At 42.0% G+C, this 13583-nt stretch overlaps 1 protein-coding gene across 4 annotated transcripts in view; it reads right to left on the reverse strand.

Moving 5' to 3' along the window:
• Window positions 1-13583, reverse strand: part of GALNT1 (polypeptide N-acetylgalactosaminyltransferase 1) — a 120644-nt gene that overhangs the window by 9665 nt on the left and 97396 nt on the right. For all 4 annotated transcript variants that reach the window (XM_069568708.1, XM_069568710.1, XM_069568709.1 and 1 more), the window contains 3 exons: window positions 12855-12972; window positions 11249-11429; window positions 10118-10257 (listed from right to left, as the gene is read on the reverse strand). In XM_069568708.1, the coding sequence (XP_069424809.1) occupies window positions 10118-10257; window positions 11249-11429; window positions 12855-12972 (439 nt within the window). The remainder of the gene's footprint in view (window positions 1-10117; window positions 10258-11248; window positions 11430-12854; window positions 12973-13583) is intronic.

Below are 13583 nucleotides of genomic sequence, written 5' to 3' on the forward strand. Positions count from 1 at the left end.
AGAAGTGCGGGACAAACTATATGCTATGCAGATGGAAAGCTGTGTGTGATGGATAACAGGCCAGTAAAGCTAAAACCGCAAATAACTCATTTACTTCCATAAACGTGTGCTGCCTACATATTATTCTGCTATTTTAATAAGGCACTAACAAGTCCAGATGCATTTTTTTTCATAAGATACAACAGAGATAAAACAGTCTAAGTATGAATAACTATTAGTCCCAGAGGGTCAGAATAAGAACTGGGGCTTTGGCCTAAGAGAGGGGCCTCAGTTTAAGTCCAAATGATCCAGACCCTCTGAGGACAATTTCCTAAGAGTGACTAGTCAGCTCTATGCTGAGGCTGGGTGAGACAGGGCATCCATGTACCTACTCTGGAGTCCAGCACAGAGTAATAGTAATACTCAGAAATAGTAATAATCTGCACTGCTGCCTTATCACCAGTCACCTCCATTTGGCGATTCCATCAAAACCTCAAATTCAGCTCAAGCAAATGCAGGATTTCCCAAGTCTTTAATGCTAACATTTCTTTACCTGAACATTCTGACATAACCCTGCCACTCCTGACTCTGAGGAGACTCCTGGGTATAACATACCACATCAGTCTCCAGGAATTCTTTTACTGCATAATACACCATCTTTTTATCCATTATTTTAAAGCAGAAACCTATTACCTCATAAGTAGATTTTATAAAAGGTTTTATACTTAGATACAAATATGCATGAAAGACATCTTTCTGCATCTCAGTGGGCAGTCAATACTTGATCACAGCTCTCTTATATGACAAAAAATTTAGTTCCAATTTTGACAAGATGAGCCTTTATCTCATATATCCATATACTGTTATCTCATATATCCATATACATATTTCCTTATACTGTTGAAAAAATTACCAATCCCCAGTCCTACATTTTCTTCAATTTTTTTCTTCCAAATATAGACACAGAGGTTTCTGAAGACAGGTGGTAAACGTCACAGAAATGATGAGGGAAGAACCAACACGTTACTGTCAGCTTCTCCCTCTCACATGAGATGACTTTTTGGTTAAATACTTACCTTTTACCAAACTGAATATGAATCAAAACTTAAAAAGTACAATTCTCAAGTGTGACTGGACTCCCTATCACTCTGTAACTGTATTATATCAACTTTGGCGATTCTGTTACCGTAACTGATGTCGCTAACAATTACAGCAAATAAAGCACCCTTACTCTGCACTAGGCCTTGTTCTATGAGTTTTACCTGTGACACCGTATACTATTTTATCCATTTCTAAGAACAATTCTGGATTGTTTTCTGACATAAGAGGTCTGGGCCTCCATCCCTTGAGGATACTACTAACAACTAGATGTGAGAAGTAGAGTTCTCCAAGGACTGGAAACATGGCTTCCCAACACCTGTCTTGGTGGCAATGAACGCTGATCAGCAGGAAGTGGCCCCACTAAGATGGGTGGTCAGGGACTGAGTGGTCAGTTCTCTGCTGGGGCTTGATGGCACTGCTCCACAAAAGTGCAGGGGAAGCCTCGCACACTCAGTGAGAAAGCACTTCTGTAGAAGGGCAGCTGGATGCTCGGTCCCTGGGCAGAGGGCATTCTGTCTGGCTTAACATGTAAGTGGCATCTCTGAGCTGCTTTCCAGGCAGTTTTTCCATATGCTAATTGCTAGAGAAGACACTTTTCAGGGAATATCCTCTTCCTTAGTAGGAATACATGTGGGCTACCTCACCTATGGAGTGTGTGAGATGATTTTTTGAGGACATGAAAAACCAGGATGACTAAGGGTGAGTTTTGGGAACAGTTCTATTCTTTATGATGTCAGGAGGCAGTAGATCATTTAATAGGCTGGTTTGGTGGGAGTTGATTTTGGAGCCTTTGGAAGAAGAAAATATTAGGGACAAACATTTTTAAAGTGTTGGATTCAGTTCAGTTCAGTCGCTCAGTCGGGTCCGACCCTTTGCGACCCCATGAATCACAGCACACCAGGCCTCCCTGTCCAACACCATCTCCCGGAGTTCACTCAGACTCACGTCCATCGAGTCAGTGATGCCATCCAGCCATCTCATCCTCGGTCGTCCCCTTCTCCTCCTGCCCTCAATCCCTCCCAGCATCAGAGTCTTTTCCAATGAGTTAACTCTTCACATGAGGTGGCCAAAGTACTGGAGTTTCAGCTTTAGCATCATTCCTTCCAAAGAAATCCCAGGGCTGATCTCCAGAATGGACTGGTTGGGTCTCCTTGCAGTCCAAGGGACTCTCAAGAGTCTTCTCCAACACCACAATTCAAAAGCATCAATTCTTTGGTGCTCAGCTTTCTTCACAGTCCAACTCTCACATCCATACATGACCACTGGAAAAACCATAGCCTTCACTAGACGGACCTTAGTCGGCAAGTAATGTCTCTGCTTTTCAATATGCTGTCTACGTTGGTCGTATCTTTCCTTCCAAGGAGTAAGTGTCTTTTAATTTCATGGCTGCAGTCACCATCTGCAGTGATTTTGGAGCCCCCAAAAAATAAAGTCTGACACTGTTTCTACTGTTTCCCCATCTATTTCCCATGAAGTGATGGGACCAGATGCCATGATCCTCATTTTCTGAATGTTGAGCTTTAAGCCAACTTTTTCACTCTCCTCTTTCACTTTCATCAAGAGGCTTTTTAGCTCCTCTTCACTTGCTGCCATAAGGGTGGTGTCATATGCATATCTGAGGTTATTGATATCTCTCCCGGCAATCTTAATTCCAACTTGTTTCTTCCAGTCCAGCGTTTCTCATGATGTACTGTGCATAGAAGTTAAATAAGCAGGGTGACAATATACAGCCTTGACGTACTCCTTTTCCTATTTGGAACCAGTCTGTTGTTCCATGCCCAGTTCTAACTGTTGCTTCCTGACCTGCATACAGATTTCTCAAGAGGTAGGTCAGGTGGTCTGGTATTCCCATCTCTTTCAGAATTCTCCACAGTTTATTGTGATCCACACAGTCAAAGGCTTTGGCATAGTCAATAAAGCAGAAATAGATGTTTTTCTGGAACTCTCTTGCTTTTTCGATGATCCAGCAGATGTTGGCAATTTGATCTCTGGTTCCTCTGCCTTTTCTAAAACCAGTTTGAACATCAGGAAGATCATGGTTCACGTATTGCTGAAGCCTGGCTTGGAGAATTTTGAGCATTACATTACAGGCATGTGAGATGAGTGCAATTGTGCAGTAGTTTGAGCATTCTTTTGCATTGCCTTTCTTTGGGATTGGAATGAAAACTGACCTTTTCCAGTCCTGTGGCCACTGCTGAGTTTTCCAAATGTGCTGGCATATTGAGTGCAGCACTTTCACAGCATCACCTTTCAGGATTTGAAATAGCTCAACTGGAATTCCATCACCTCCACTAGCTTTGTTCATAGTGATGTTTTCTAAGGCCCACTTGACTTCACATTCCAAGATGTCTGGCTCTAGATGAGTGATCACACCATCATGATTATCTGGGTCGTGAAGATCTTTTTTGTACAGTTCTTCCATGTATTCTTGCCACCTCTTCTTAATATCTTCTGCTTCTGTTAGGTCCATACCATTTCTGTCCTTTATCGAGCCCATCTTTGCATGAAATGTTCCCTTGGTATCTCTCATTTTCTTGAAGAGATCTCTAGTCTTTCCCATTCTGTTGTTTTCTTCTATTTCTTTGCATTGATGGCTGAAGAAGGCTTTCTTATCTCTTCTTGCTATTCGTTGGAACTCTGCATTGAGATGCTTATATCTTTCCTTTTCTCCTTTGCTTTTCGCTTCTCTTCTTTTCACAGCTATTTGTAAGGACTCCCCAGACAGCCATTTTGCTTTCTTGCATTTCTTTTCCATGGGGATGGTCTTGATCCCTGTCTCCTGTACAGTGTCACGAACCTCATTCCATAGTTCATCAGGCACTCTATCTATCAGATCTAGGCCCTTAAATCTATTTCTCACTTCCACTGTATAATCATAAGGGATTTGATTCAAAAACTGTAATTCTATACACAGCCTTAAGGCTATGTAACCAGTCACCTGCTTTCCAGCGAACTATGGAAGGTAGAAATGGTGGTGATATATACTTATTTCAATGTTCATACTGGAATAGAAATAAGCACCAGACTTGTTTACTCAAAATTTGACACTTAAAATCATAATGATATCTGAAGTATGTGGTCGGGGGCAATGGACACAGTTTCAACGTTTCTGGAGGCAGATGGGTAGGCGTGAGAGCTTAGGGTTGGGGGACATGCAGGGCTGGGCCTCATTACTAGCCATGTGACCTTGGCAGGTCAGTATTCTAAGACAGTGATTCCCAAAACTACGATTTGCACAACAGTATCTGCCATTAAACAAAGGATTTTGTGATCAAGTATGTTTAGGAAATACTAGATTAACATCCCCAACTCAATGGACATGAGTTTAAGCTCTGGGAGTTGGTGATGGACAAGGAAGCCTGGCATGCTGCAGTCCATTTGGGTCGCAGAGTCAGACAGGACAGTGACTGAGGTGGACTAACAAATTTAAATAGATATTCTTTACTGAACAACTTCTCAAAACCTTTCAATAAACTCTTCGTACGGTGGGGACTGAAGGTACAGAAGAATACAAGATATCAAGAGCAGCAATTCCCAAATATTTTTGGCCATAAAATCCACCTCTCCTCCCCTATCCCTTGCCTTTCTAATGGGCATCTTGAGAGACATCAGATATCAGCAGGAGAAGTTGCTGTAAAATCTCATTTTCTCATCTGTAAGCAAGGTAACAGACACAGACCCAGAAGAAACCGACACCCAGTAGGCCCACAATAGCTACTCATTTTCCTTCCTTAGCTTAGGTGTACACAGCTGTCACTAAAATGTTATTTTCCACCTTACAAGTTGATGATTGTGAATGTGAATGAAACCAGGCAAGAAATCAGAGCCTCAGTTTCTTGGTTTCTGCTAGTCTCCCCCAGAATTCTGGCACCTCATTAGGGGGGGACAGTGTTAAGTAATTAAAGGTATTTTAGGATTTACTACTAAGGAATCTAGACTTACTTTTTCACTCTCTCCCGTGAGAGTCATGAGTAACACTGGTTAGACATGAGAAACAGCATGACTGCCAGTGGTTATGAGCACAAGCTCTCATGCCAGACTGCTTGTGTTCAAACCCTCTCTCTTCCATTTTGTGGCTGCACCTGAGCCATGCTGATTAAACCACTTCTCTGTGCCTTAACTGACTCGTAAAGTGGGGGATAATAGCATATGTATCTCAAAGTGTTGGGAAAATGAGTTAATATTCATAAAGCATCAGACTGGTGCTTGACATGAAGTTCATGCTCAGAAAATTTTAGGGTACAAAAGCAAATGGTCAGTCCTTAACACTGCTTAAACTGTAAAAGATTGGATTATTTGCTTTCTGTGGCTATTGTTTGGACAGTTCAACTCCTGCATTAACAATGATTAGATATCACCGTGAAACACATTTATTCAGTTTCAGGTCCTATCAGAGCTATAATTACAGAGTGGGATTTCATGAACCCAGACACACTAAATGTACACCTTCTGATTTCTTTCTGCTCTAAAATCCTTGACTTCAAGTTTCCTTGGGCCCTTATAAGACGACAAGTGATCCTTGATGGGCTAAGTTCTAGTCTCTGGGGAAGGAAAGCTCACACAGGAGGAGCTATGATCACAAGCACAAGCTCCCTGCTGCACTGTGGTGGGTGCTTATAAACAACCCCAGTCCCCACACCAGCACTTCACACCAGCGTGGCCTGGTATGAAGGGCATAAGTGCTTAAAACCAGCTGTTACTAAGGCAATAACAAGCAGAACAGAGAGGGTAAAATCTGTTCTTTATACACAAAGCCAGCTGGCAAGAGGCAGGTAAAGGGCAAGCTTGCCTTGGCAATCAGCTACTGTGGGTTAGACAAGTGGCTCTTTGTAATACGCCTATATTCTGACCTAGCTAACAATGCCTAAGTGTTGTCCAAAATTGGGTCGGTTCAAAGAACGAACGAACGAAAGAAAAAAAAAAAAGGCTCCTCAACCTTATTCTAAAGGTGCTGTGCTAAGTCCCTTCAGTCATGTCTGACTCTTTGCCACCTTATGGACTGAAGCCTGCCAGGCTCCTCTGTCCATGGGATTCTCTGGGCAAGAATACTGGAGTGGGCTGCCATGCCCTCCTCTGGGGGGTCTTCCCCACCCGGGGATGGAACCAGCGTCTCTTACATCTCCTGCATTGGTGGGTGGGTTCTTTACCACTAGTGCCACCTGGGAAGCCCCATTTAAAGATAAGCAACTGCTCTCAGCCTTGCCATGGCCTCACCCACGCTGGGCCCTCCTTGACTGGAATGAGGCTACAGCAAAGGGCGCAGGTACTCACTAAGGAGGCAAGGAACTCCGCATACCCCTCGTGTGTTTGAGGTGACTTCCTTAAATCACAACAAAGTTCAGAGGCAGGGAGCTCACTTCAGCCCTGAAGCAGCCTCGGTAACTACCAAGGACGGACACGGGCATCCATGCTTGCCCTGGCTCTGGAGAAGCTGTGACCAGGCGGCTCCTCACCACCCTGCAGCTCCCCCTGTGATCTATTTGCTCCACCATATCCTATTAATCCTTTTCTATTTTATGTCTTCCCCTCTTTACCCAACCCCCCATCACCAACAGTCCCCCTTCACTCTCAGCCCACAATCTTGTGTTCAGCTGAAGAATCAAGTCACCAGACAGCTTCCTCTCACGTCCACCTCAAAGTTCCAGCTTCCAGCCCTCAACCCACAGTTCACCTGACTTGGGCCCACTCCTCTTCCTTCCTTCCTGGTGCAGTGGAGGACTGCCTTCTCCCCCCACCACCTCCCAACTTGTGCATCAGAACTTACCAAGACCCCCCTCCATGGGACTCCAGCCATCAGTGGCTCTTTTCTAGCATCTTCAAATTTTCTCCTTTGTATCACTGCCATCAGCACCATTTCATCTTGGTAAAAATAGAGAAACCCTTCTTTAACCCCATTTACCCCTCCAGCTACCACTCACTTCTCTGTTCACCTTTACAGCACAATTTCTTGTCCACGCTTCTCATCTCTACTTGTTCCCCTAATCTCCTGTGAAGCCATCAGAGACCCTGTCCTTCCCAATCTCCAGGGGAACCCGCCTGACACACTGAGAGGGAGCTTCCGGACAACATCTCCCTCACCAACCCAGTGGCCAGTCCTCAGGACTCTTCTTCCTCCCTTCTCTGCAACGCTCCACACAGTCAATTTCTTCCTCTTTCTTAAAGCACGTCCTTCACTTACTGGCACATCATTCTCCTGGGTATCTTCCTATTTCAATGCCTGCTCCTTCTCAATCTTTTTAGCTGATTCCCTCTCACCTTCATAATGTCTAAATTTGGAGTTTTTTTAATGTCTTATTCCTCATTCCTTCCCTCTTGTCCAGCTACATTCACTCACCCCAAGGTGCTCTCATCAAGTTCTGTGGTTTTAAAAACCACCTATACACTGACAACCCCTAAATTTAGATCTCCACTCCACACTTTCACCCAAACTGCATTTTTTTAATGCAACTACCTACTTAAAGATAGGAAACCATAAACAAAACAAAAGACAATCCACAGAATAGAAGAAAATATCTGTACATGATGTCATCAACAAAGGATTTAGTCTCCAAAATTTACAAACAATTCATGCAACTATCAAAAAACTAACGACTCAATCAAAAAGTGTGCAGAAGACCTAGACAGACATTTCTCCAAAGACACACAGATGGCCAAGAGGCACATGAAAAGATGCTCAACATCACTAATTACTAGGGAAATGTAAATCAAAAGTACAATTAGGTACTACATCACACCGGTCAGACCAGCCACCATTAAAAAGTCATAACAAGTGCTGGAGAGGGTGTGGAGAAAAGTGACCCCTCACTACACTGGTGGTGGGAATGTAAACTGGTATACTACTAAGGCGAACAGTATGGAGATTCCTCAAAAACTAAAAACAGAGCTGCCATATGATCCTGTAATTCCACTACTAGTCATATATCTGGAGAAAACTGTAATTCAAAACATGCACCCCAGTGTTCACTGCAGCACTGTTTACAATAGCTAAGACCTGGAAGCAACCTAGATGTCCTTCAACAGATGAGCAGATAAAGAAGGTGCGGTAGATATATACAATAGAATAAAAAGAATGAAATAATGCCATGTGCAGCAGCATGGATGGGTGCAGAGGCCATCAAGCCAAACACCAAATGGTATCACTTACATGTGGAATCTACAATATGACACAAATGAATTTATCTATGCAGCATAAGCAGACTCACAGTCACAGAGAACAGATCTGCGGTTGCCGAGGGGAAGGTGTGGGAGAGGGATGGATTGGGACCGTGGGATTAGCAGATGCAAACCACTATGTATAGAGTGGATAAACAACTGTAGAGCACAGAGAACATACATTCAATACCCTGGATAAACCATAATGGAAAAGAACATAAAAAATAATGTATATGCACATACATGTATCACTGAATCACTCTGCTGTACGGTAGAGACTAACACAACATCGTAAATCGATGGTACGTCAATAGATTAAGACAGAAACCGCCCACATCTCCTGGTGCTTAGGAGACAAGTTCCTGCTAGAAAGAGACTTGAAGAAATATCAGCTGGTCCTCCCACAGAAAAAGGTGAGAGGCTCAAGTACTAACGTCGAAACCTCAGAAAGGCAAACCTGTCAGGGCTGAGGAGACAAACACCCCTCCGTGCGATTACTCAGAAACTTTGAAAGACCAGGCCTAAGGAGCATACCTGAGCTGGAAGTGAACCAAGTCTTCACACAACTGCAATCCAGCCCCACCTAGCTCAGTCTCTGTTACAGACTGAACTGTGTCCCCTCAAATTCACATGCTGGAGTCCTAACCCCCATTACGCTCAGAATGTGACATCATTTGCAGACAGGTTCTTTACAGAGGGAGTCAAACTGAAATGAGGTCATTAGGGTAGGCCATCCAGGGTGACTGGTGTCTTTAGTAAAGGGGGAAGATTTGGAGTCAGATGTGCCCACGGGAGAACGCCATGGGAAGACGAAGGCAGAAATCCGGGTGATGCTTCCACGCACCATGGAATACCACAGACTGGCAGCAAACCACCAGAAGCTAGAACAACGCAGGGGAGAGAGCCTTCCTCACAGGCCTCAGAAGCCTGCCCACACTCTGATCTCGGATTTCTCGTCCTTAGAGCTGCGAGACAATCCATTCCCATGTTCCGTGCCACTCAGTTTGTGGTGTTTTACTACGGCAGCCTCAGGAGACTCCTGGGACTCCTGACTTGATCATACCCTTGGACTAAGGGAAGGACCCGTCTGGATTTCCTATACACGGCACAGCGTTGGCTGGGAGCAGAGTGACTGGCTGCTGACAGTCTAGGAACACGGTGAAGACAGGGCACAGGAAACGCTCCCCTGAGGCCGCCCAGCAGTTACCCCAGAAGGTGCAAGGGCAAGCCTCCTTCAAAGCAGACCCTCCACTATGGGCACCCAAACTCCAAAAGCACAGCTAAGTGTGCTGACAAATTATAAGCATTAATAAATAAATTATTTCAGGTTTCAAGAAGATTTGCTTCTGAATTCTAAAAGCAAAGACTAAAGTCGTCATCAGAGTACGCATGCTAACCCACAAGCCCAAATGGAGATTTGGGGCTCCAAAAGGAAAATAAACAGGTATTAAAAACACAACTTCTTCTTATACAGTCTTTCTGGAAAGACTCAAGGAAACTGACAAGTTTCCTTGTCAGTTCTTTACAATTCTACTTTGAAGTTCCTCAAACTTTGATTTAGTCTAGTTAATGTTAGGATATCACCTTCAGGAATATATGGTTTCAACTAAATGGACCAGTTTGCTAAAATAAGTCTATTGAAGACACGAACATAACAAAAGTCCAACTGTGAAAGGTGAAAGGTAGAGCCTTATTTTAATAAAATGTAACAGGATAAATTAATAAGACTTCAAGTTATGAGGCAGACTGCATCAACTAACAAGGACTTTCCCATACTTGAGTTTAAGTAATTTTAACATACAGGTACTCCCTTGTTAGAAGTTTAACCTCTATTCCTTTTTTTACAAATCAGTGAGAACCACACAGAATACATTTTTTTTTTTACCTCTCCCAAAGAGAAATAGTGACGTGGAATCTGAGAATCAGGATAAATATTCTCTAGGTACCAAGAGAATGGTCTGCATTGGAGTTTGTGCCTTAGACCAAGTCTTGATGATATATCTCCATAATCTACCTTTGTAACACCTGGTAAAAGAAATAAGTCACTGAATTATTAATGTTCTATCAGGTAATACATTTCTATTTATATATTGCATCTAACAAGCCAAACAGGAAAAGCAATATCATTTTTGTGGTATATCACAAATCTACCTCCCAAGGTATAAAACAAGAAAATAATGTGTTTTCCAAAGAAAAATTAAATTCATATAAGAACAGTTTACATAGCAATACATACAAATATAAGTTACATGGGATCACAAAACTTTAATATTTGCTAAGGCAAAGACAAAGATCAATTTTGCCCAAATATGAAACAGATGTTAAACAGAGCAATTGTTTCCAGTCAGGTATTTCTCACACAGGCTCCCTAAATTGTGCATCCACCCCCCTCAACCCCAGACAGTCTTGTGGTGACTGAAGAGTACAGAATCATAATTCAGGCAGATTTATAGTTGATGAAACAGCTGCTGCCACAAAACTCTGAACAGCAGAGAAAAGCTCCTGGAGGCATGATACAGGGCACTGGCCTTGAAATACTTGACCATTTCATGTAAATGTTAAATGTTGCAGTTAGGTTTAAAAAAAAAAAAAACATGGAAAGTACCTGGGCTAAAACAGTAATTTCTGCAATACTGGATCATGTATTATTATTGTTCCCCTGTGCGTGCTATGTCGCTTCAATTGTGTCTGATTCTTTGTGACCCTATGGACTGTAGCCCGCCACGTTCCCCTATTCATGGGATTCTCCAGGCAAGAAGACTGAATGGGTAGCCATTCCCTTCTCCAAGGGGTCTTCCTGATGCAGGGATCGAACCTGTGTCTCTTGTGTCTCCTGTGATGTAAATATTATACCAGGCTTTTGCTAAGCACTTTCTATACCATATGTAATTTCATTTATTCTTTACAACAACTCTGCTCAAAGCTTCTTTTCCACACCTTCTTACCTCTTCTCAGAATGCATTAGGATCAGACCAAGAAAGTTTGTCTTGTGTTTCTAATGCAAAATAATGCTAACCTGGAGAAATTATATAGAAGAAATTCTTGAATTCATCCATCCATACTTCTGCAAGTCGTCTGTTATTTTTATTGATAATCTGCCCTGTGCCTCCTGGGAACGTGTATGGTGTAGCTTTCCGAAACACGTGTCCAACATGTGAGCAAGTAACAATCTCCAAAGTTCCCCCACACTGCCAAATCTGGAAACAGCCGCAAAGAAGACCGTTTTAAACACCGACAGTTTAAAAAAAAAATTGTTCACATCTACTGAATTTCATGGCTAGAATTTCACAGAATCACGGGTGTATGTACAGTGGAGCTCCTGCTACATGGTCCCAGAGTCAGTGCTTCCTCAATTTCTGGTTCTGATCAAACCAGAAGGTGAAGGTTAAATTCAGGAAAGACCTGAGGCCCAGAGCAGTGTTTTTTGCGAACTGCAGTCCATCAATCTTTAAAGGGTCATAAAATTCAAATTTGATGAATTGCAACCAGCACTTAGTAACAAGGACATACTTGTTACTTGATGAAATGTTTACATTATGGGTTGTGTGTATAATGTATTTATTAATATGCTTCATGGTCAAAAAACTTTTGACCATGGAGAGTTCAGCCAGGGCCCTATCTGTTCGTCCTTCTCCAAACCTGTGTCACAACCTAAACATTGAACAGAACCTAGGACTCTCAACCTGTGGATTACTCATGAATTACTCAGTGGCCAGTGAGAGCACAGTCTAGTCTCTAGGGGTAAAAAGAAAGATCCTTAAGTGTGGTTTCACATCCTTAATCAGTTATCCTTCTACTCCTTCCAAAATACATTTTCCTGTAAGTTAAAAGTCTAATTAACTGTAGACTATTTTCAATTACATTGCTTTTTGAAAAGTCTTGACTTCGTTAAATACTCAGTGTGCCCACTTTAACGTTTTCCCAGGATCATAAAATGATACAGCCAAATAGGATCTCAAAGATGCTCTGGCGTCCAAACCTCTCCTCATAAAGAGCAAGGTGATCCACCAGGAATGCAGTGAACTTCACTATGGTTTCCAATAAGCCATGTGTCTAAAGTTCATTATTTTCAGAAATACACATCATTCTAAAAGTAAGTTGATTTTTGTGAACATGAAATGCATAAGACTTAAGGCTGACTGGGTTAAATTAATTTAGAATAATTTAAGAATTCTTTTGCCTTTTTCTTTTTATTGAAAAACAGAAAGCTGGTTAAGTGGCCAGGTTTAAATAAGAGAGAACAATTCTCAAACCAGAAGGACACAGCATATTAAAGAAGGTAAAATTATGTTTTTGGCAGTTAAGGAACAAAGTAGCATTTATGAACTACATGTTATTTTTATTTACTTTAGAGTCTGAATTATCTCCTTGGAAGTAAAGACAACTGGGGAATCCTGTGTAAATTTTACAAGTGGACTACTAATATAACTGAATTATTTGCTTAAAATACTTCAGAAAGAACCTTTAATAGTATCACCAAACTTTTTATGGGCTGAAGGCTGTGAAGTCTGATCAAACTCATATTAAATTCACTTTTTAGTTTTTCTTTAGAAAGAACACGAATATTCAAAGCATATTCATATTTGAGGTTATACAGGTTACTTTTTTCAAAGGGAACTTACCCTAAAGGAAATTTCTAGGTTTTCTCCTCCCCAAATATCCATTCCAGCATCATATGTTCCAATTTCCTGAAAGTAATCTCTGTCTATTGAAAAAAGGCCTCCAGCCATTGTAGGTGTTCTGAAATTCAATCATAATACTGTACTGTTAATTGCAACGATTTAAAGTTTACTATCAGTTTTTGTTTTTAAAAGTAGTTTTATAACTGTTTATTTAACTATGGAATAAATGCTGATTCTCACACTCTTCAGAAAGCTTCACAGGCCCCAAGAGCTTTGTTTTTATGCTGAGTTATTTGGTTTCCAGATAAGATCCGCACCCCAGTCATGCTGTCACAGCTCCGGCCTGGACCCCCTTCCCTGCCTGGTCCCAAGGGCTCTTACTGTCTTCAGTACTGTTCTTGATCCTCAGGTCCTGACTGAGCTTCCACCCTGAACTCCTTAAGTTGAAGCTATTTCTTGTAATCTTCTTCATCTGTCATGCACTCCAGAGTTTCAAGCAACTAAAAATGCAGTTGATCATGTTAACCAACCAGACTCATGTCAGCAGCTCTAGCATACCAGGTTTCAAAGGGTGGCAAACACTGCAAAGATGTATGATTAAACAGGATGAAAACAATGCAGCTTTTTCCTGAACTTTAAGGAAGGAGATGAAGTACAGAATAAATCAATATATTCCTCCTAAGGGGATCATCATCCTGACCAAGTACAGTAAATTCTCTGCCACAAAAC

Source organism: Ovis canadensis, chromosome 23 (assembly GCF_042477335.2).
Source record: "Ovis canadensis isolate MfBH-ARS-UI-01 breed Bighorn chromosome 23, ARS-UI_OviCan_v2, whole genome shotgun sequence".
Lineage (NCBI taxonomy): Eukaryota > Metazoa > Chordata > Mammalia > Artiodactyla > Bovidae > Ovis > Ovis canadensis.